Source organism: Scophthalmus maximus, chromosome 8 (assembly GCF_022379125.1).
Source record: "Scophthalmus maximus strain ysfricsl-2021 chromosome 8, ASM2237912v1, whole genome shotgun sequence".
Taxonomy (NCBI): domain Eukaryota; kingdom Metazoa; phylum Chordata; class Actinopteri; order Pleuronectiformes; family Scophthalmidae; genus Scophthalmus; species Scophthalmus maximus.
In genome coordinates, this window is record NC_061522.1 from 11,060,001 (window position 1) to 11,082,014 (window position 22,014).

At 42.9% G+C, this 22,014-nt stretch overlaps 2 protein-coding genes across 15 annotated transcripts in view; one reads left to right on the plus strand and one right to left on the minus strand.

Annotated features, from left to right (window-relative positions):
- Positions 1-6,324, plus strand: part of LOC118312554 (putative methyltransferase NSUN7) — a 15,131-nt gene extending 8,807 nt beyond the window's left edge. The window contains exons 12-13 of the mRNA XM_035637252.2: positions 852-975; positions 3,770-6,324. Coding sequence (XP_035493145.1) covers positions 852-975; positions 3,770-4,657 — 1,012 coding nt within the window. The 3' untranslated portion in view covers positions 4,658-6,324. The remainder of the gene's footprint in view (positions 1-851; positions 976-3,769) is intronic.
- Positions 5,379-22,014, minus strand: part of apbb2b (amyloid beta (A4) precursor protein-binding, family B, member 2b) — a 41,619-nt gene continuing 24,983 nt past the window's right edge. For 4 of the 14 annotated variants that reach the window (XM_035637242.2, XM_035637238.2, XM_035637239.2 and 1 more), the window contains 12 exons: positions 21,787-21,837; positions 20,436-20,521; positions 19,948-20,008; positions 17,817-17,963; positions 17,140-17,267; positions 14,490-14,495; positions 13,466-13,580; positions 12,143-12,230; positions 10,802-10,885; positions 10,544-10,659; positions 9,454-9,633; positions 5,379-8,654 (listed from right to left, as the gene is read on the minus strand). In XM_035637242.2, coding sequence (XP_035493135.2) covers positions 8,484-8,654; positions 9,454-9,633; positions 10,544-10,659; positions 10,802-10,885; positions 12,143-12,230; positions 13,466-13,580; positions 14,490-14,495; positions 17,140-17,267; positions 17,817-17,963; positions 19,948-20,008; positions 20,436-20,521; positions 21,787-21,837 — 1,233 coding nt within the window. In that variant the 3' untranslated portion in view covers positions 5,379-8,483. Of the gene's footprint in view, positions 8,655-9,453; positions 9,634-10,543; positions 10,660-10,801; positions 10,886-12,142; positions 12,231-13,465; positions 13,581-14,489; positions 14,496-15,867; positions 15,975-17,139; positions 17,268-17,816; positions 17,964-19,947; positions 20,009-20,435; positions 20,522-21,786; positions 21,838-22,014 lie in introns of those variants that run through there. The other 10 variants (XM_047333870.1, XM_035637240.2, XM_035637245.2 and 7 more) reach the window with 7 other exon arrangements.

Sequence of the window (22,014 nt, forward strand, 5' to 3'; positions counted from 1 at the left end):
TTGAAGAAATCCAAATCTTATTACTTTTGGCCACGTTCGCTCTTTTATCAACCGGCTCATGTGCAGTGAGGCGAGCGGCAGCTGTTTCACCTGCGTGTTTACAATATTTGTTCAAAGAAAACTGATCTAGCACCGTGCCGTCTGTGTCGTTTTTACAAGAGCTGCCACCAGTTTGCACCAAAGAACTGCACAGCAGCAACTAAACGGATGCTAATTGGATTAGGTGGAAGATGACAGGTATTCGGGAAAGTTAAGCACGAATGATATTGGACCCGATGGCAAAATAAATAAGTATCACACCAAACAATATGGCTTGGGGCCTCGACTGTGACATTTTCTGGTTTCCATCCAGTGGTGGAAGAATGGTCGCTCCCCTTGACACTGGCAGAGATTACAAATGTAGACTCGCCTTCATGAAACAGTTTTTCATTTTCATTGTTTTTGAGTATGAATAAAGGTTATATATCGACACACAATCTCCATATTTTAACAATATTCAGACCAGGGTCTGGTCCACTGAGAAGTGTAAACCAACATTTGCCTATATATTTAATGTAAGTAGGGGCCATTGCAACAGATGTACAATATAGGAAGCAGCGGGGACAGCCGGCAGGTTTGGGGCCCAGAAATATGCTCATGACTATTTGTCTACGCTGAGTCGTCCAACAACTCCACTTACAGTACATCAGCATATTTATATGCACAAAAATATTCTAATTAGCACGTAATTTAAAAAAAAACCTAACATCTGAGGTTGATGGGATTAATGTTGCTACAGCATCTTTCTGACAAAGTGTCTGTGAGTTGAAGTTGCTCGGCAGTCTCACCTGCTGCATGTGCTCCTCTCGCAGGGTGAACGGTCCAATTTTCCCCGAAGACTCGGTCCAGTCGGGAGACGCGACGGACTCCAAGTTCTTCAGGCTCGAGCCATCTGAGTTCACCAACGGCTGCTTTATAGCCAGACTGTCCCGACAGGTGAGGGAGCTGAGGGGGGGGGGGAGATGTGGCAACTGAGTGAGAAAAATGTTGAGGACAAGGTTGTGTTTGGAGATTGAGGGGGAACAGGGGGTTTGTAGTGTGTGTGTGTGTGTGTGTGTGTGTGTGTGTGTGTGTGTGTGTGTGTGTGTGTGTGTGTGTGATGTGTTTGTGTGATTGCCTTGCAACAAGACCTTCCAGTGGTGCTGAGGCGGCACTCTTTTACTTTCTGTCTGCTGGGAGGTCAGTCGGATCTGCTTGTCTGCTCTGCTCTGCACACAACAGACACACACACACACACACACACACACACACACACACACACACACACACACACAATCCATGAAACACTGCAGCATTATTCCAATACTCCATAAACAAAAGACAAGTTAAACGTGATATACGCCTGACTTTAGAGCAAAGATGAATGGATAATTCTCTGTATCATCCCCCCCCCCCGCTCCTCCATCCCCTCAGTCTTTTTGCATCACGTCATTGCTCCATCTATTTGCCCCCTCCTCTTTCCTCCCTCTTGCTCCAGTCATAAAATGAAGAAAAATACAACAGAAGGAAATGAGATGCTGCTCCTCTGATCCCCTGCAGCTCGAAAAAATGGTGCAGAGGGGGGACTGTGCCAGTGTGTGTGTGTGTGTGTGTGTGTGCGAGCGTGCACATGTTCATATCTTTCCTATACACTCAAACAAATACATGCACAGCGACAGATCCTGCTAGCCTAAGTGACATTGCAGTAATTCATGTATAATTAGATCGACATTCACTCTCTCTGGAATCAAATCACGAGAGCCGCACATTTGGTTACACAAACGCTCCCCGATGTGGTTCGCCGCTGGTCAGGTGAATGGCTCCCCTCGTCAAACTGCCCTGGTTGACGAAGGGATCTGAAATATAGATACATGGCAGTACGGAGGGGCAGGAAGAGCAGCAGTGAGGCTGGAAGAATCTCCTTGAAATAAGGAGAGGGACAAGAAAACAGATATGGGAGCTTCCTCCAAAATAGATGAAAAAGGGAAAATCTTAAACATTATCTATCTATTAGTCTGAAAGGCATTTATTCTTCATACCTTCTTGTCTTCCCCATTTCATCACACACTTTAACGGCATCGTTACATATTTTAAGATCACACACAGCACAGTGGCATTAAAGTGAGAAATTAGGCAGATGGTGATGTCATGATTATTTATTATTACCTCACAGATATTTGAGATTTAAGTCAACACCAGGCATCACCAAAGCAAATTTGATCAAACAATCTATTCAATTATTGCCCAAATGTGATGTCCCTATAAAATTTCACAGAAATCCATCCAATAGTAGTAATAGAACGACCGCCCTTACAACTACGCTGTCACCAAAACAAGTCACAAGAAAAACCAGACATCTTCATTAGAAACAGGATCCATTTGTCCAAAAAGCACTGAACAAGAAAAAAAACATATTTTATTTGAATCCAGCTGACAGGCTGCTATTTTCATGCATCTCTCTGCTTTTCACCCCATTTCATTTAAACATCATCTTGGGCATCTTGGGCAGCAGAGTTCAAGTCTTGAGGCTTATAAGTGACTCAAGTAAGAACAAATGGAAAAACTTGGCAGATTAACAGTGAGGAGTGAATAAAGGGTGTGGTTTTTGCAGAACGTCATTCAGCTTTCAGATGATTCACACTGACGGACACGGAGGGAGGAGGAGGACGGGGGAGAGAAAGACTCACGGGAGACATCTACACTTTAACTGTAGCTGTAGATCAAGTCGTCATTTCACTCTTGTGGCATTCGTCCACCGACAGCAACATTTTGTGAGTGTGTTTGCCGCTGCCTGCAGCTCCTGTCTCAATAATCACACTGAGGTCCTTATGAAATATATGGACATATGAGGAGTTCTGTCCCCTCTCCTCCTCTTCGGTGTTTTATCCCCTCGCTGCTTCCGGGGGGACTCTGTCGACGTATCTGCTATCGGTTGGAACGCTGTTTGAACAGACACTTGTGTAACATTTGTTTATTTTTGAGGGAAAGTCTGGAAAACTATTATTCAATTGCCGTGCATTTTTTATTATACAGACATTCGTGCCCCTTCAGGATTAATTAATCACCACTACTGTATAATTCAGTCCATTCAGCTTATTTTATAGGAGCTACATTATGCTCGAATTATTATCTCTGCTCAGAAAGTTGTGTGATCACTCGAAAGGTTATGAACCGATTTACATGATATTTTCAAAGATATATAGGTCTCGCCATGGTAACTGGCAATTCAATTGTGGAATGGATCCAGATTTGGATTCTGGGGATTTTTTTTCTTTGAAGATAAAAATGTCTGAATGCTCTTGATGTATCTCATTTACTTGGTGGCAACAGTTGCATGATATGAAACGTAAACTAGTTAAGTCTTATTATCTGGTGTGGCGCCAAATCACGCACAAACTGTCTACCTCACGGATGTTTTTCATGTTGTTGTTCTCCATTTTGCCGTCATTGTATGAATGCAGCATGCAGATAGTCGTGCGGAGCTGAAAGCACAGCTATAAAATCTTAGGTTTATAACTTCAGTGCCTGTGAAATTATGGGCCATCCCAGTCTTTGCTCTATGGGGGTGTAAAAAGCCATCAAACCCCCTGCAATCTCTCCTCCTCTTCGGGGTCATTTTATGACTGCATTTCTACAGCTTTGGGTTTTGTTACATAGATCCTCTTGCTGCTAAAAGTTACCCTGGAGACCTGTAGTTTTTAATGTGTTGATATCTTCACATCAAATATTTCTCTGCCCTTGCTTTTTTCAGATGGATCCCACTAAGGTGGAAACAGTCCAGGATGTGCTGGCGAGGGCAGCGGCGAAGGGCCTCCTGGGTGGAATGATTCCTGAACAATTAAAAACTGGGAAAAGGGGAAAAGGCAAAGAGAGTCTTGAGGAGAGGCGGGCAGGAGGAGTGCTCGTGAACGAACGAGATCCACTCGCACCCTCGGAACACGAGGCGGAGAAAGGTGATGGAGAGGTGAAGCTTTGCGAGAACGAAGAGGGGTTGGACAAGGAGGAAGATGAAGGGGGGGATGAAGAAAAGAAGAGGGGGACGTTGAAAGGGCGCAAGCGAAAGCTCAAACAACGACCGAAGCAAGTCTCCAAGCATCACCCTCAAAACCAGAAGAAGAAGGAAGCGAAGAGAAAGGTCAACCCATCACACCACAACAGGCGTCTGACAAAAAGTAAACAAAGACGAATACCTCGTCTCACGCTGACGCTCATGTCCTCTGCAAAGACATCCAGCCACTTGTCTCCAATCGCAGCTCTGGCGCACAGGCTGAGTGAAGGCCCACTGATTCAATCACAACAGACCGTCTCAAGCGGTGCCCCGTCGTCTGCCGGGAAACGCCCCTCGCCTGCTCGCACCGCTCCACCCACTCCCCCTGCAGCCTCCAAGCAGGTGCAGAGACGAAACGCGCAACCTGAGGGAGACGACGCGAGAAGAAAGGATGGGGATAAACCAGTCGGCCCTCTTAAGGCCCGGGGAAAGGTCAGGACGGAGGGAGCATTGAAGGCCGCGGACTCCGTCTTTCCACCCATCCCCTCCCCGTCCTCTGGCAGGAGTCGTCGCTCTCTGTCCCGAACCTCCCGCTCTCAGCGCGTCAACATGTCCACACCCTCGTCCTCGGTCTCTCTGCCTGGATTATAGACACGTGGGGGATTACGGTCACCGCTGTTGTGCTCAGCTCAGTGGTTGGTGTATTCTGTCACCACGGTCACGGTCATCATACAATAAGTTTCTCCCAAGTAAATTAGCTTCAAGCACTTTGAAACAATGAAATCAATGTATGTCATGTAGTATGGACATTTTCTTTTAGAGATGCACAAAGAAAGAATGCATTAACCCCCTGCATGAGCCTTTCAGCCGGTGTCCTTATAGATATAATTAATCGTAGAGGAATTATCTTCTTTACGTTTCTTCAAGTAAAATCGTCTTTGGTTGAACTGCTCACAACTTGTGTTTTGAGAATATATTGAACGGATGAGTGATGGAGCTTGACTGACATGTTGGTTTTGTTCCTAACCGGACTGATCTGTTCTTGGATTGTTTGAATGTAGGTTTGTATTTATTTTTCGATATTTGTTTCGGTTGAATTTGTGGTTCTCCGGTTAACCACAAAGCTATTGTCCAGGGGGTAGGACTATGTTTCTGCCTCATCCCTCTTCTCTTCGAGCATTAATTGCGTAATTCAAAATTTTCCCTGGGATTTTGTTAAGGCTGCTCACGTTTTGGTTTTAGGTTGTGTTTTTCCCATTTTCTTGCTTTTATATTTTATGTCACCGTTAAAAAAAGAAAATGAATCAATAAAAATATTATTACTTGAAGCCCTAATGCACAAACAGACAAGCCAACAGACAAAGCCAAGTGGTGTGTTTTATAATGCTGTTTATTCTCACAATTGGTTACATTGATAAAGTGTACAAATCAGTGAGCGGCAAACAGAAGCCAACACATCCATCTGTGGGAAATGGAGTGTGTGTTTGTTGCTGTGGTTTATGTGTGTGAGCTTGACAGAGATGCCGGGAGTCCACTGCTGTTTCCATCATCTTCCTCCTCCTCCTCCTCTTCCGACCAGCAGTGGACCTCCAGCCCTCAGGACACTGTACAAGGTGAAGATATATTTCCTTTATCTGTCCATTTCTGTAAAGCGGAGCTTGTTGTAGCATTGTGAGTTAACCAGGGACTGAGACAACGACACCGAGTCCAGACATTTTACCTGCCTCAACTAATAAAATCAGTATATACCTTTATAAAATAGAATAAATAAAATAAAAAATATTTCTGTTCAGTACATACAGTCGCTCTTTCAACCGTCAAAGGGCATGCAAGGCTTTTTACGACTTTCCATTTCTTGAGATCAAAAGAATGCATAGATAATTTGCTCAATTAAATTCGGCATCAACTTAATTGACAACTGTGAAATATTTCCCAATCGCCTCTCCTGTTTTCATTATTTGCTCTCGTATTTTTCTTATCTACAACAACGTATATCTGTATTTTACACTTTGGCCATTTGGTGAGTTCTTAAAAAAAAGAAGAAAAAAAAGGCATTTCATTTTAAGAAAATAATGGAAAACTGAAGACATTCAAAAATGAAAAGATAGCTTATAACAATGATTAATGCCAAAGGTTACATTGACTGTATACTATGTACACAACAGAGTTTAGTCATCTCATTCACATTTCAACATCCTCGTGACAAAAAGAAAGTGATGCGGCTGAGTTTTCTCTACTAAATCTCAACGACACTCCTAGTTCCTTCTTTTGTATATTAAATGTGGAGTTTAATATTAACACGGACAGCAATCATCAGCTGTAACAGTCTGACCATTAACTCCCAGTGCCTGTCTGCGGGAGTATACTTCATTACTCCACTCTCATATACTCTCAGCATCACTCCAACAGGAGGGGTGTGATGCCCGACGTGTAACCCTCCCAAGGTCAAATGGTTACCTAGGTGACTGGCCTCAGTTTGTGGCTCTCGTGCTTTAGCGTATTGCACATTCAGGTCACGGACACAACAATTAGTTTCTCTAACAGACAATTAACCCAGAAGATGATTCTACAACACACTGTGCCGATTGTATTTTCAGAATCCCCAGACTCAGTATGACCAAAACATTGTCCATCTACCGCATGATAATTAAGAAATTAATACTCTCTATCTAGTTACTTGGCTCTTTGTTTTAATATAATTTATATCATACTGAAGATATGATTTTTTTCATCAATATGTTTAAAGATGTCTTCTACCATGATCTACATGATCCTTGCGTTTGGATATAATGTATAACCTACTACTGTAAGTATTACATGTTAGCTGGCCGTGTCGTTTTACATTTACATTACAGCGTATACATGTTTCTCTCGTGAAATGTGGAAAGGCCACAAAAAAAGACAACCATCTTTCTTACTTCTGCCGGATCCCATTCTACATCTGGAGATAAACCCAAAGCTTGACAGATGGGGTGTTGGCAAACAGCCACATGTTCAGCATCTACCTTCCCCTTTACCCAAAAGAACTGGCTGGGGGTAAAAAAAAAAGTGTTGATGATTCTAGCTACAATAAAAACCTTCATCAGTTATTACCATCCAGCGACGCTTGTCAGATATGTGATGATGAGGAGCTAGAAGTGACTGTGATTTGAGCGAGAAAAAACAGAGTAGAAAGTGTGATCTTGTGGCACTGACGAAAGCAGATGTACAGTAGCTAAGAAGGCGATGAAAAAGAAGAAAAATTGACGGCGCATTCAAGTGAACAGAACCGTGGAGACCGATCGATAGCAGCCCAGGAAAGTCCTGCTGGTTTGTGTCAGCGTGTCTCTCTGTCGTCTTCCCTCTCAAACGTCAAAGGCTGGAGATAAAAATCGCTCTCTCCTCCTTCCCTCCTCACAGTTCAGACAATATCATCACAACCATACCCAGGTATAAAAACACATTCCTCAAGTCTTCCGTTTCTTCCTCCAGGCTTTCTCATGCCGCCAATCCCAAAGTGCACATGAAGTCTCTGAGGACTGATACTGCGGTGGGATTTAAAGTCAAATTTCCTCCAGCATGTGTATCAAAGAGCAGCAGCAGCAGCATGCTGACGTCTCCTGTGTTCGCAGCAGTGGTCTCGCACTGTTTTCCAAGAAAGTAGGGGAGCAAAGGAGAGAGGGGCAAGTAAGAATGTTCATCCCTGCGTCTCTTCCTCCGTTATGGCTATCATCTGTCACTTTCTGAGGGATAACAGAAGAGTAAGAACGCGATGTGAACAGAAGGCAGATGTGGGTTGTTTTCGGGTGAAGGGTCACCACTCGTTTTCGACCAACCCGGGCTGATTCTCTCACAAGTGTTGAGAAACAGAGAGCAAAGAAGACAGCATACAACAAAGTGGCTTCTGATTTCTCCCCCCTTCACTCTTTGAAAGCAGCATCAAGTGAATTTATATTGTCTAGACTGATTCACGCTTCAATAACAATGGTCATGCAGGATCGGTTGAACAGCCACTGCAGACTAACAGGACAACCAGCTGAACAACAGGTGGGAAGGTGGGGGGGTGGCCAGGTGTGCAAGGTCATGCTGGCAGCACAGGCACGGACACAAGTACAACAAGAGCGTGGAGACATCAGCAGTTTGGGCACCAATGAGCTCGCTCATCACACTGTGCTGTGTTTGAAGGAGCGCGTCCTACTTCTACAACTTCTATGTACATCAACTCCCGTGGTTGTTCCCTCTCGATGTGTGGTTAGAGTCTTTCTTCCCCTCGGTTATTTTGAGGAGACCAACTAGAATTGCTGCTCGAGAGCTGATAAGACTCTTGAGGTGAAATTCCAATTTGCTCCGGAGAAGTGAAGGAATCGTGACAGTTTGCTCTGGTTTTAATGGTTAACTGGGGTCTGTGGTGGTGACAGGTTTTTTGGCAGCGATGCGTCTGGTTTACGGCGGTGACAGTGGGGGTTTGTGGCAGGCAGTTAGTAGTGATTCGCCGTGGTTACTGTGGCAAATCGGTGACGGGTCTCTTCTGTTTGAGGGTGTCGATGAGAGACAGCACACCCCTCTTCACGCTGGTTGAAACCCGACGGGACACAGAGTCGCCAGGAGGCGATGAGCCGCAGGCCTTCTGGGAGGGAGGTCGAGCGACCAGACACTTCTGGTACCGCAGCTGAGAGAGAGGGAGAAACAGGAAGGGCAGGAGAGAGACATGAAGAGTTACAGCTGCTGTGTATATGTCTGTGAGAGAGAGAAAGAGAGAGAGAGAGAGAGAGAGAGAGAGAGAGAGAAGAGAAGAGAAGGCTGGACTGGTGCAGGCTGCTAGCTGTGATCAATAGTACTGACTGATGATTCTTGTCACTGTGAATCAGTTTTACTGTGCGTGTGTGTGTGTGTGTGTTTATTTGTGTGTGTGTGTGTGCGCTTGTGTGCATATATCCAGAGTTCTGATGTGTGATCAATAGCCCAGCGAGCAGTCGACTAATCTTGTGACTCACACACAGCAGAGACAAGGAAGATGAGTAACCTCCACTGTCCGTAGCGTTTCCGCCTCATTGCAGAAACACCAGTGTTTATGGAAATAATGATAAGATAAAAACACTTAAGGTTTTTCTTACAGTGGTCAGTGATTCAATGTTCACTGTCCTCCCTTTTCCTGCAATGCAGTAATCGACAATCTAAAGCACATAACTTTAAACAGAAAGTCACCAGTAGATAACTTTCAAGGACGTGGCTGAACACATATTTTAACTTCACTTCTCTCGATTGGATTTTTTACAATAACACACCAGTGCTTTGACAGAGGGTCCCTTTGCAACTTGAATATAATAAATAATATAACAAACACCCATCTGACTGACTGAAAAAACTAAACCGAACAGGCAAGGACATTCACTTACTTCATATTGTAACTATCCCGGTAGGAGTTGGCTCGGTGTATTCGAGTCATGTTTTCTCGCTCTGAGACTTACCATACAAGCCGCCTGTACAGCCTCGGACACACACCCGGCATTGGGCTCACACCAGAACACGTGACAGTCAAAATGATGCCCGCCTGCGTCCATGACGAAGGCGAAGGAGTGCACATCGTGCCCGACGCCCATGAAGGAAAGGAAGCGCACACGACACTCCACCAGCACTTCTTTTTCATCCTGGTCAGAAACATTGTGAGAAATTAGCCACAATGTCACAGACGTGTAGAGATCATGCAATAATCACTTACATTTATTTGTACATCGTTTTACAAACTTTTCCTCTACAACATGGGGGAAACAAAGGTAAAAGTATTCAAATAGTTGCACACATTCATGCAGGAAAGCCGCCCAGAAAAACTGCAGCCTCCTCATAGACAGGTCCGCTGGAGCACTAGAGCTTTAAGTTCCTTGCTGTTAAAGCTGAAATCCATAACTTATTAAAATGAGACTGAGAAAAAGTCATTTAAAGTCTGCATGGCCGAACATTGTAAAGACCCACATGCAGATTTAACACTGAGTAGAGCGGCTGCCTGAGGTGAGCAGCTTTCTACCTCTCTGGTTTGATGGTGACAATGAGGTCTGTTCAAGTCACAGCACAGGTGACTCATCTTCCACGATTTTTGTAGTTTTGTAGCATTGAAAATTAGCAGAAAAGTTCAAACACAACGGAAAAAGTTGTTGTGATGACTGATGGCAATAAAGGGTTGATGTGTTTTTTCGAAAAATGCTGCTGTTTTTACATCTCTAAACAGAAGTAACAGCCCATACCCTTTTTCATAGGCCTTAAATATTTGATTTCACATGTTGTGCAACGATAAAGATAAAAGGTGATTATCTTTATTGCAGCGAGGAGACAATCTCTGCCATCTTTGTTGTTCCACATGCATCATTTTAATTAGCTTTCACTCCCGTGTACAGGAACTTGTGAAGCTCAGCTTTGAGCCAACTATAGCTGTTCTCCGCAAAAAAAGTTGCATCAAAATCTCCCCATAAAAACCAAACCTCTGTTACCAAGTCAAATAATGGAAACTGGGGGGGGAGTAGCTCCATAAAGAAGTATAAGGGCAACAGCATTTGTGTGTCTGACCTTGTCTTTGCTGATGGTGACAGTAGCATCTGCCACGTTGAGAGCAACTGGAGTCCAGTCGTCTCTGTTGGAAGAACCAACTAGACTGTCTATAGCTCCATTCAGTATATCCATCCCTGGAGCAGAGGAAGACACCAACATTTCAATTTAAAACATATTAGAAAGTCTACAGTCAAACACTCAACCAGCCTCATGCACTTTGCATCCCATTACAACATGTGTGAGTATGGTTTGTGTGTATTTGTGTGTCGAACCGACCGATCGGTCTGGCCACGGGCATCATCCCCAGGTAGAGCACCTGGAACTTCTGAACCAGCTCCGTCTTTGGTGTGGGAAACTCTGCTGGGGAGAAGCCGCACACGCATTGAACAAGTGCTGATGGGAATAAACACTCGACCTCATGTATATGAATAACAACCACAACACATTGACAGATGGTTGTCTGTCAGATGGTTGTCTGTTTATGACACAAAACAAACATCTGTGTAAATATATGTTTTTATGAGCTAGTGCTTAAACGACACTCTCCTACATTCCTACATTGCGTCCTGAAACTACAAGAAAGTTTGTTTTACTGTCACCAGCATCCCTTGGCCGGCTGCATCTGTCGGTATATTTGATCATTTGAGGGACATATTCCATGTCTCCTGTGTAAATTTGATTATACGAATGTCAGATATAATGAACTAGGGACCATCAGCTTCTCTGTAAACTACAAACGACTGATAGCGTGTGGAGTTGATGAACACTAATAGAGCAATGGAGCAAAGTTTTTCAGATGGTCCCATTTGAAATAAGCAAAAAAAAAATTCAGGTTTCAAGGACACACATTATGCATTTTGGTGATTAACACTAAATGAAAACACAATCAACAGTTTGTTTACAAGAGAACAACTTTAAGGATAAATGGGGCCATCCATCCATCACATACTCAAATTGCTGGATGTGAATATTTTAAAAGGCTTATGGGTCTAAAATGGTTCACCGTGTTGGCCCAAATATAGCACAACCCTGATTATAAGAAAATCCCCATTTCCCATCTGTTCTCATGAAAATTCCTTTTTTTGCGGATGGGAAAAACTTTTGACACTCGTCCTGTTCGGAAAGTTTCTTTGAGACACCAATAATCCGAGGAGAACCGAGTCACTGGAGCCTTGTGTAAGTGAAATATGAAATACAGCAACACGTTAAACCCGCACCGCACTATCTTTTTATATCAGTCTCACACTCTCGCCTGTCAGCCTCTTGAAGTGGTCAAAAACATTTTTCAGACTTCTCTAGTCTATTTGAACTCGTCGTCTGTCACAGCTGTAATTCTTGGCAGCTTGACAGATTCTCTCCCTGGTTCCCTTCTAAAGTAAAGACTTTGGGAGATGCTCTAAACTGGGTTTTTTAGTCATCATAAATCATTTTTCTCCATGGCAGCAAACCAATCAAACCGCCTTGATGTTCCTGTCGCTAACTTGTTTCGACACTGAACAATGTGATGTAGTGGGGGGAAAAAACATATTTTTGTAATCTATTGACACGTGTCACGTAATGATTTGTTCTCCCCCTCACAAACTGTGTGAGTTGGGGTACTGTATATATGAGGCCTACCTTGTAAGGGAAGATCTAGTCCAGCCTGCATCCTGTCCTGGAGAGAACCTCCTGCCATCGCTTTGGCATTCTTTCGCTCTGTCATTATCTGGAGGAGAGAGAGAGAGAAATGCTAAGAAATTGTGTGTAAAAAAACAGAGGGGAAGGAGACAGATTTGAAAAGATGTGTGGAAATGCATGAGTGGAGGGAAAAAAAAGATGAACGAGTCCAAAAGAAAGAGCAGAGGAAAACCGGGAGAAGCTTCAACCCCGATACTGTCATACTGTCATACCTATTTACCTGGAGAGCAACACACACACACACACACACACACACACACACACACACACACACACACACACACACACACACACTTTAACCAGGTCACACTCCTCTTTCCGAAGCAGGGTTACAGCTTTCCTGCAGTGGTCCTGACAAGGACAAACCCACACATGCAAACACAGAACCAGAAAGATGAAAACAGGAAAAATCTCACTCACTCACTCACTCACTCACTCACTCACTCACTCACACACTCACACACTCACACACTCACACACTCACACACACACACACACACACACACACAAATTATACATGTCCTTAATTAGAGTTTGTCACAGCAAACCCTGCGGAGACCAGTTCTTCATCTTTCCTTATTTATTCTTTCTTTGTGCGATGAATCTGCATGAAGCAGACGCGAGGATCTATAATGTAGGTTGACTGTAAAATGTGGGGCACTTTTAGGTTGTGAAGAATGACAAATGTTCCTACTTTCTTCTAACGAGTTACACTTCAAGAACAACTAAATTATTTAAGTTAGTGGTCATAACAGGGGTACTAAAAATAATGTTACACTTTGACTTAAACCTTTCAAAAAACATTTTAGTGCCACGTAGATTGAATTCAACATCAAATTATGAGCCTACATAGATAAATAAAGATTTAAAATTCTAACGCTATAAGTGAGTTTTATTGGGGCAAAAAGGAAAATAATTAACACTCTGATAACTGTGTGAAAAACACTGTATTTGCTGAGATTTAGATGCTTTTAAATTTGGTTCTGGAATTTCAAATACGATATAAAAATACAAGCATTTCTTAGGCTGGACAAATCGTTTTGGAAGCAAGTGCCATTTTCCTATTTTCGACAGGGTTCGGTTCATTTATTTTTGCAAAACTAATCATGATAATGCCCATAAGCACAATTTTCCAGTCTCCCAGCCTTTCCCATTAAGTGGTGGTGGAAAGGTTCATCCAACACGTTGACTCTTCGTCTGAGCCAGACTTCATGCCAAATCCAAACTTGGCCTCCTCCTCCTCCTCCAGCCTGAAGCACTCACCCGGGAGCAGATCTCATGCAGACTGGTGGCGATGGCTTTGGCTGGCGTGTCACAGCGGAACACATGGCATTTCAGGATCCTGGTGTTTTTGTCCCTCGCCACATACGCAAAGTCCCTGGGAAAAGAGGAAAACACAGGGTTAATAAAGAAGACACAGAAAAAGGAGGAAAACTAATTCTAGTTTTACTTGGAGACAAGAAAGATAAATGATGAAGCAGTTGTGTGTTTGCTTGATGTGTGTGAATGTGTCCAGACTGACAGCTCTTGCAGACGACATGAGAGATGAATTGACCTTTATCAGTCTGATGAGTACAGAACACACACACACACACACACACACACACAGACACATATATATATATACACACACACATTCTTGAGCAGGTCGATGGACACAGTGATCAATAGAGCAACGTGATGCAAGAAGGAGCTGAACAGAGTGACAGCAGGGAAGAACTTTCCCCTGGGCCCACTGGAGCCGAAAACAATTTAACTCCACTGAATAGAGGGAATGAAAAGAAGACAGAATGTAGACGGAGGGAGAGAGGGATGAAGACGTTGAATAAAGTGAAGAAGAAATATAGCAGCACCAAATTAAACCAGTAGAGCAAAGGCTCAGACACACACACACACACACACACAATCCCCAAAAATCTAAACTTCCATCAAGATGTGTGCTTCAATATGCCAGGAAATAGGAAATAGGCCTGAGGGTTATAACGAGATTTCTGAGGCCAGACCCTCTGGGAAACTCTCCACAAAAGATTCCCATTTGTGTGTTATACATCTGTGTGTGTGTGCATACTTTGAAAAAAATTGCTTGTAGACAGAGAAGGACTGGAGAGGTCACCTTCATTTCCTACATCTCTAAGTGAGTGCGCACAGTGGTGCAGTAGATCAAGGGCCACTTTGAGGATGAAAAAAAAATATGAGACAGAGGAAATTAAACAATAAGGGATGACCGAGATCGAGATGGAGAGATACTAAAGGAACGTCAGGGGATGGAAGGAAAGAATGTGTTTACCTCTCTCTGTGTCCAAGGAAGCAAGGGAGGAAAGGAAGAGAGTTAGTAGAATAAAAAAGAAAAATAATCAATTGTACCAAACCCATATTACAGGACAAGAGGTAAAAGTGACAAACTGACCCACTGACATACATCGAGAATTAACCTTGAGTGATCGATTTGTTTTACCATCTCCATATTTATATGTGTGTGTGTGGGGTGAAGGGCTGTAGCTCAGGTCAAAGCAGCACAGCAGGTAATTTTAATGCTTACTTAACCTTGAAGTGAAATATGAAAAACCGACAGATGTTGAATGAGAGGTGAGGGAAGGAGGGACCAAGGAATAGTGGGACAAAAACATGTTCTGGTTGGGTGCAATGCTGAAGGTATGAGTTTCCTTAAAGAAATGAAAGAGAGTTTCTAAAAGTGAAGTAAAAACAAGTTAGGGAGACGTTGATTTAGAAGAGTGAGGAATATCATAAGAGAAATGTGGAATACTGGGGGAGGAAATTGGAAGTGAACCGCAACAATGTACATGATAAAAGATGAAAGCGTAAAGACAAGGGTAGAATAAAACACCCAGATGAGGAGGGAAGATAAAAGTCAGAGGAAGGGGGGAGGGGAGGGGGTGATATCTCCTTTTGAATATAATCTTATGATCATGCAGCGTCACTGAAAATGTCAAGGTTGCTGTGGATATCTGTAATCTTTATGATAATGAGTTCTGTGGCACATGGGGGGGAAACCACTCCAATCTGTGGCACAGGTGTATCCAGAGGGGTGTGGGAGTGTGTGTGACAGACAATCCATGCTCCAAACAATGTACAATATTGAAACCTAATTTGCTTTTAAATCTTAGAAACAGAAAAGTACAACAACCCATAAACAAAATGTATGCATTCAGATAATTTTTTCTTTGCTACATATACACTGTAAGAATTTAAATGTGAACGATGGAGTGAATTTAGGACGCAAATTCAGAATAAAGAATACGAATAGTCCACACTTGCGTTACTGCGCTGGACTGGACTGCAGCACATTTCATTGTTGAAAGCTTTTCAGGATCACAATTACTTTTCCTTTTTTCCACCAAACACTGCAGATTCAGATGAGCGGAACTCCTTTATCGCATCAGCTCTTCATAATTAGCACCCAACCACGAGCGAAACCACCAACACATGCGCCCGCATCCAATTTTTACACTCCACTTGAGTTCTTGTAAAACTGTTACATGCTCGCCTCCCAGCTGCTGTAAAAACCAAGCAACAAACTACATGCTCGGCATGTCATCATCACTCAACCCCATCCCTTTTTTTCCCCCTGTTACTTTGTAACAAAACAAAATAATGCAAAAAAGTGATATATAAAAAGTAAGAAAAGGGTATATAAATATACTCACAGTGTTTTTCCCCCCTATTTTAGCAGGTAATTCTGTATATACAGGAGCGTCTTCAGACACACCATCTATTCCTTGTGATACGCGCACACTCCTCACCCTGCCTGCTCCACACCCAGCGAGAACTAACCATACCTCCCCCTTTGGCAGCTTCATACCCCTCTCCCCCCTCTAACCAACTCCTCTCAACCCCCTCCTCCCTCCGCTGCAGCTGTGGTATTCCCACTGCTGTCGCTCTCCTGCCATATGTAGATGTGGATGGTAAAAATAAAGGTTAAGCACTCGGAAAACACACATTCGTTTCATCTGACAGGGTGATCGCAAATGTTAAAAATATACTGTGACACACACCACTGCATTTTCATGTTCATGTGTGTGTGTGTGTGTGTGAGAGAAGAGAAAGATCCCTGAGGCAACAGAATTCTGCAGTTCTGCTTATGCCAAGAGCTTTTAGCCTTGCCTCTTCTCTTGAGTGCACTCGTGCCTGCTGTGTGCGTCTGCGCGTGCGTGCGTGCATGCGTGTGTGTACGTACACATGTGCAGGAACATGCCAGCTCCAATTATATAGTAGCGACCAACCAACCCAGTCCACATCACCTGGCTGAGCCTGATAACCTACATTCGGTATCTTACAGTGCATGCAGCAGCAGTGCAGAGCGCCGTCTGCTGGTTGCCCTGCAAGTACAATACACACCGTGTTTACTGACATTTTTTTTCATCCGTCAAGAAAAGGCTTGTGAAGCTCATTTACTTTACTGACTTTGTAAGTTGCAAGATGTGCTGATCTCAGCTGAGGTGAAAGCGAGGGACTGATAGTCAGATAGGGATTTGTGGTGAACGAGAATAAAGGCCATTCTACTGCTCATCCTCTCCTTTGTACTGATGAATTAATCTGTCAATAGCATCCCTTCATCATCAATCATTTACTCCTCTTCTCAGTCAGCCACCGCACCACCTGTCTGCTCTCCTCAATTGTCACCCTGACCTTTTTTTCTGATGCACCATTGACTTCATTGACCCCGGTGATTAATCTATCAAATAAATAATTCAAAACATCTACGACAAAAGGATATCGTACCCCCAATCGGTCATGACCCAGGTGATTGGTGTACAACACTGGAATATCTCAAAAATCTTTAGAGAAATGTTGCAGGTAATTTAGAGCACAAAAATCACAACATAAAAGCTTATAAATGTTATCAATTGTGAAGAAAAAACAAAAGGGGAATAATCAATTTTCGAAGAAAAACAAAACAAAATACAATGATGTCTAACCTGCCATTGTCCCGGCCAACGCCCCAGACCCGGATACTTGCAATTGGCTGAGAGTGAAGCACACTGCGGTCCATGGGGTCAACCAGGTTCAACATATTATTTTCCAGTACCAGGTACATGTCCTTCCCCTGAAAAAAAAAAACCCACACCCACACACACTTCAGATTTCATCGCAAAAACACACAATACTTTCCTGCAGTTCAGGATGTTGGTCCTTTAAACGGTCAGGAGCTTTCTAACTAAGCCAATAAAAAATATATATACCTGCGTGTGTGTGCGGGTGTCCGTCCTTTGGCTTAGAAGGCATCTAAATAAATTATCAACCCGTAAAAAGAGGGGGTAGGAGATGAAGGGTTATTGAAGGAGGGATGAAGTTCTCTATGTTCTGTCGCCTCACATTACGAGCGAAGGAAAGACATTGCTCTACTTTTCCTCTCTTCCTTCCTTCCTCCCTCCTCCCTCCATCTCTTGACATACATCCCAGAGGACTGTTGCCCCTGCTAACTTCTGTTGCTCTGTTCTTTGCTCCACCCCAAATTTTTATTCATCGTCCTCAATCTGTACAAACATTCCTCCTCTCCAGATCCTTTACTTCCAACAACTACAAAAATGTATTTTACACCCAAAACAAACCCCAAACCTCCCCACATGCTGCATGACAACACCCTCCGTCTCACCTCTCCCCAGATGCCGACAGTGTCTCGGATGTCATTCTTGCAGTAGGACAGCTGTCTGATACAGTTATTAACAGCAACGCTGCTCTTTCCAGGGGCCAAGTCCTCCTCAGCCATCTCCACCCATCCCAGAGAGCGCACAGCGAAACACTGAAGGTAACAAAGATACAGTGATGGAACTATATATATATACACACACACAGATTTATTTCTGGGTGACTTAATAGCAATGTCCTCTTGTTTTAAACACACGAGCAGTTTTAAAGCAGCAAATTTTCTTAGAGTAAAGCCAAAGGTTTTAAACCAAAACACAGAAAAGGCAACAAAGCTTGTCGGTAGATAAGAAGAGAGGAAGGAGAGAGACCATCCATCTGACCTCATCAAGCATTTATTTGATCTCAGCAGTCCATTCAGACAGTACCACTGAGACCACAGATGAAAGAGGTCAGACGAGGACAGACAACGAGAGAAGTGACAAAACAAAGTGAGTCACTAACACACCAACCAGTAGTTTGTTGTAGGGAAACTTGTTCATGTGTGAATCAAATGTATTATTCAACAGATAACTAGAAGCATGTTCATCCTGTGTGATCAGAAATAAGAATTAGGCTCCGTTGAAAAGAATAGCGCCACCCACTGTTCTTTTTGAACAGCAAACAAACACAACCACACTCTTTCAACAATTTCAAAGCAGGAGATACATTAGCATGACTCTAAACACACACACACACACACACACACACACACACACACACACACACACACACACACACACACACACACACACACACACACACACACACACACACACACACACACACACACACACACACACACACAAGCAGATGGTAGCAGCTACATGACATACAAACTATGCGGCCTTGATTAAATTTTAAAACGTAGTCCCTCATGAGGAAACCACGGTTTCTATACTACAGATTACAGGTTTGTTTAGATGAATATGGCATCTGTGCATGTGCACTGGATTAATCTGGTAAGTCTTTGATAGATATTAAACTGTTGTTGAGTGAGGTCGTGTTTGTATTTAACTCCCTGTATCACACTCCCTGTGACGCATGTGTCAGAGTGCACCACCAGACCAGATGCCCTGAGTGTAGGTCTGTGTTTGTGTCTGCAATTCATCACAGTGTCGCTGTTACTAAGGATTGTGAAATTCTGGCAGGAAAACACACTGGGCCGCCAAATCAGCACCACGTCATCAAACCGAGTGTTGGCTTTAAACTCTAATCTGCAACGCTTCACACACACACACACACACACACACACACACACACACACACACACACACACACACACACACACACACACACACACACACACACACACACACACACACACACACACAGGATTGTATTTTAGCCATCCAGCAATCGGCTGCGGTTTGTGACAAAATGAAATGACCCTGTGTCGGGCCAGATAAATAATTAATCTATTTTTCCATTTAATTAGTTGGGTTCTAAATTGGATTTATATCCTGCGCTGACAATTGCTGATAACAGCATCGGCTGAACGGGCACTAATATGTTTTATTGAGCCTGATGCTTGATTAAATGTTTAAATGTCTCATTTGAATCTTAAGTTGGGACGCTAAAGAGAATTCAGTAATTAATGCACCAATGTGCAGCATGAAACTGTAGTTCCCCTCTCACCACTGGGGGGCAGTATTGTTTTAGATTCTTTCTCTCTCTTCCCTCATTGTAGCATAGACAGCCACCATGATCTCATAAGCACCACAGGTAAACAAACAGGTGGAGAATATCAACAGACAAAATCAAACATAAACCATCTTTTCAAAGCAAAAAGCCACATCTGCTGGGGAAGCTGATTACATGTTAAAAAATTTCACAAGATAACATGAGATTGCATACAAGTCTGAAGTGAGTAACTTCACGATGATATCACACAAATTGATGCACAAAAATATTCAAAATTGAACTTTTGACCCATTTAAAAGATTTGAAAGGTTGTTGTACACATGCATTTTCTTAACAGACAAGCTGCAGAACAATGTGTATTATGACTTCTGACTATCTAATATGTGTCTGAAACCACACATTACAAAGATCAACTTTAGGCTTTAACCTTGATTTAAGCTGAGGAAAAGGTTGTTTACCTTTGTTTCTGGGTCACTGTTGACACTGCTCGACTCTTCTTCTTCTACTGATGGACGGTTCCTGAAAAAGTAAAAAACCTTATGAGAAGTGGAATACAGGACGCAGGATAGGATTAGCAGTGTGCCAATATTACACCATTGCAGCCACGAGCAGATCCTTGTCCTGTCCTGTTGTGAACCTCCAAAACCTTGGGCAGTCATTACACTAATAGCGAACATGATGCCATTTCCTGGGTAGAAGGACAAACTTCCTGCTTTGTCTGACCTCATTTAACTCACCGATTTAACACCAGATTTGAGGAACTAACGAGACCAAGAGCAAGAGAAAGCGACTGTGGGTGAATAGCAGGAAAAATAAGGGGGAAAAAACCTTTATTATTTACTATGGTGGCTCAAAGAGTTTCATGTGTCTGCTAGTGTGTGTGGTGTGTGTGTGTGTGTGTGTGTGTGTGTGTGTGTGTGTGTGTGTGTCTGCACAGGTATTTTACCTCAGCTTGAGTGATGCGTAGCGAAGCGTAGCACCCTCAAACTCCTTCAGACTTGGGTCAGGGTTCACCGTGGCTTCCTGCAGATCCTGGTGCACACAGGTGACATCATTATTGTAAAATTAAACAAAAATATCTCTGACATCTTTGACCACAGGGCCTCCACCCTAAAGCCCCGTTCACACATGCAACCTGTTGTATTCTTTGACAGAGACTTTAATCATTTTGAAATGACTGAAAATCTGTCTGCTTTGTGTTTTTATTGCCCTAAACTGGGGGAAACTTTACCCTTGGTTCTTTGATTAGTAGATCACCTTAGGATTTTCAAAAGAAAATTAAACAAACTTGGCTTTCTAAGATAGCTTTCGTTTTTAAACGTATAAGGGTTGTTTTTTTTGTTTGTTTTCATCTTGTAATATCTATCCCCGAAAGGGATGCACAAATTAAGTTATAATCATAATTATTATAATTTCATCATTATTATTGGTACTATAAATCACATTAACACATTGTTTTATAGGAAGAAAAACATTATTGTGAGAGGACAGCAAAACTCGAATTATTCTCAATGTTCGCTCATTGTTCGTCTTTTTCTTTCCGTTATTGAATTTACTCTTATTCTTTATAACTGAATTTCTCATTGTGTTTAAGACCAACACACAGCACATACGAAAATCCCAGAAGAATTGTATGGCTTTCCTGGGAATGTTGGTGCTTTTTTTCCAACTACAACTGTGGCAGATGTGAATCACTTTCACCGGACCTCGAACCAGCTTACTGTCTGAGCACCTTAAACAAAAATCACTTTGGCTCCTGTTCCAACACAACACCGACTTGTATAACTGCCATAATCTTCCGGAGTTACAGGGCATGTGGGGAAGGGGCTAACAAGACACAAACCTGGCAGAAAACAAATGCAAATATTATGACTCCACACAGTCTATGCCAGCATGCATCTGAGTGTGGGCACAACCCCCTTGCTGGATGGAGAAATGGTACTGGTGTGTTATGTGTAATGGGGCATGCTGCATCAAGGAAAGAAACACGTGGGTGCAAACACGTTCAGATCAGTGCCAGAAGAAAAGATGAACATATTTTAGCTGCACGAGTAAAGAAAAAAAACAACCCATTGAGTATGTTGCTGCAGCCAAATGACAGATGTTCTGACACATCAGGCATGACAAAGTGCTGTTGTAGGTGCAGTTACTGTACATTTATGTTGAGCGCATCAGCCACACATGCTTTTTTTTGCACAGGCAGTGAATCATGTCCAGAACATAATGCATAAATGTACACCCTCAAAGAGTGGGTGAGGTTAGAAAAGACTCATTGACATTGAGCGCATTATACTTGCCTTCCACACCTCACTATCAATCTTTCCGCCAAAATCACTCCACACCTGTTTCTACATAGAGCGTTAAAACACAAACGCACACACACACACAGTGGTGGGTCAAAGAATTGGGGGTCACGGGTGGGAAGAAGAGCGAGGAAAGAAAGACAGAACAAAGCTGTTAGCTAACTAGCTCACTTCAAACCAAGCATCTGTTGCAAAGAGGAGCAACCCAGCAAATTATTTCTC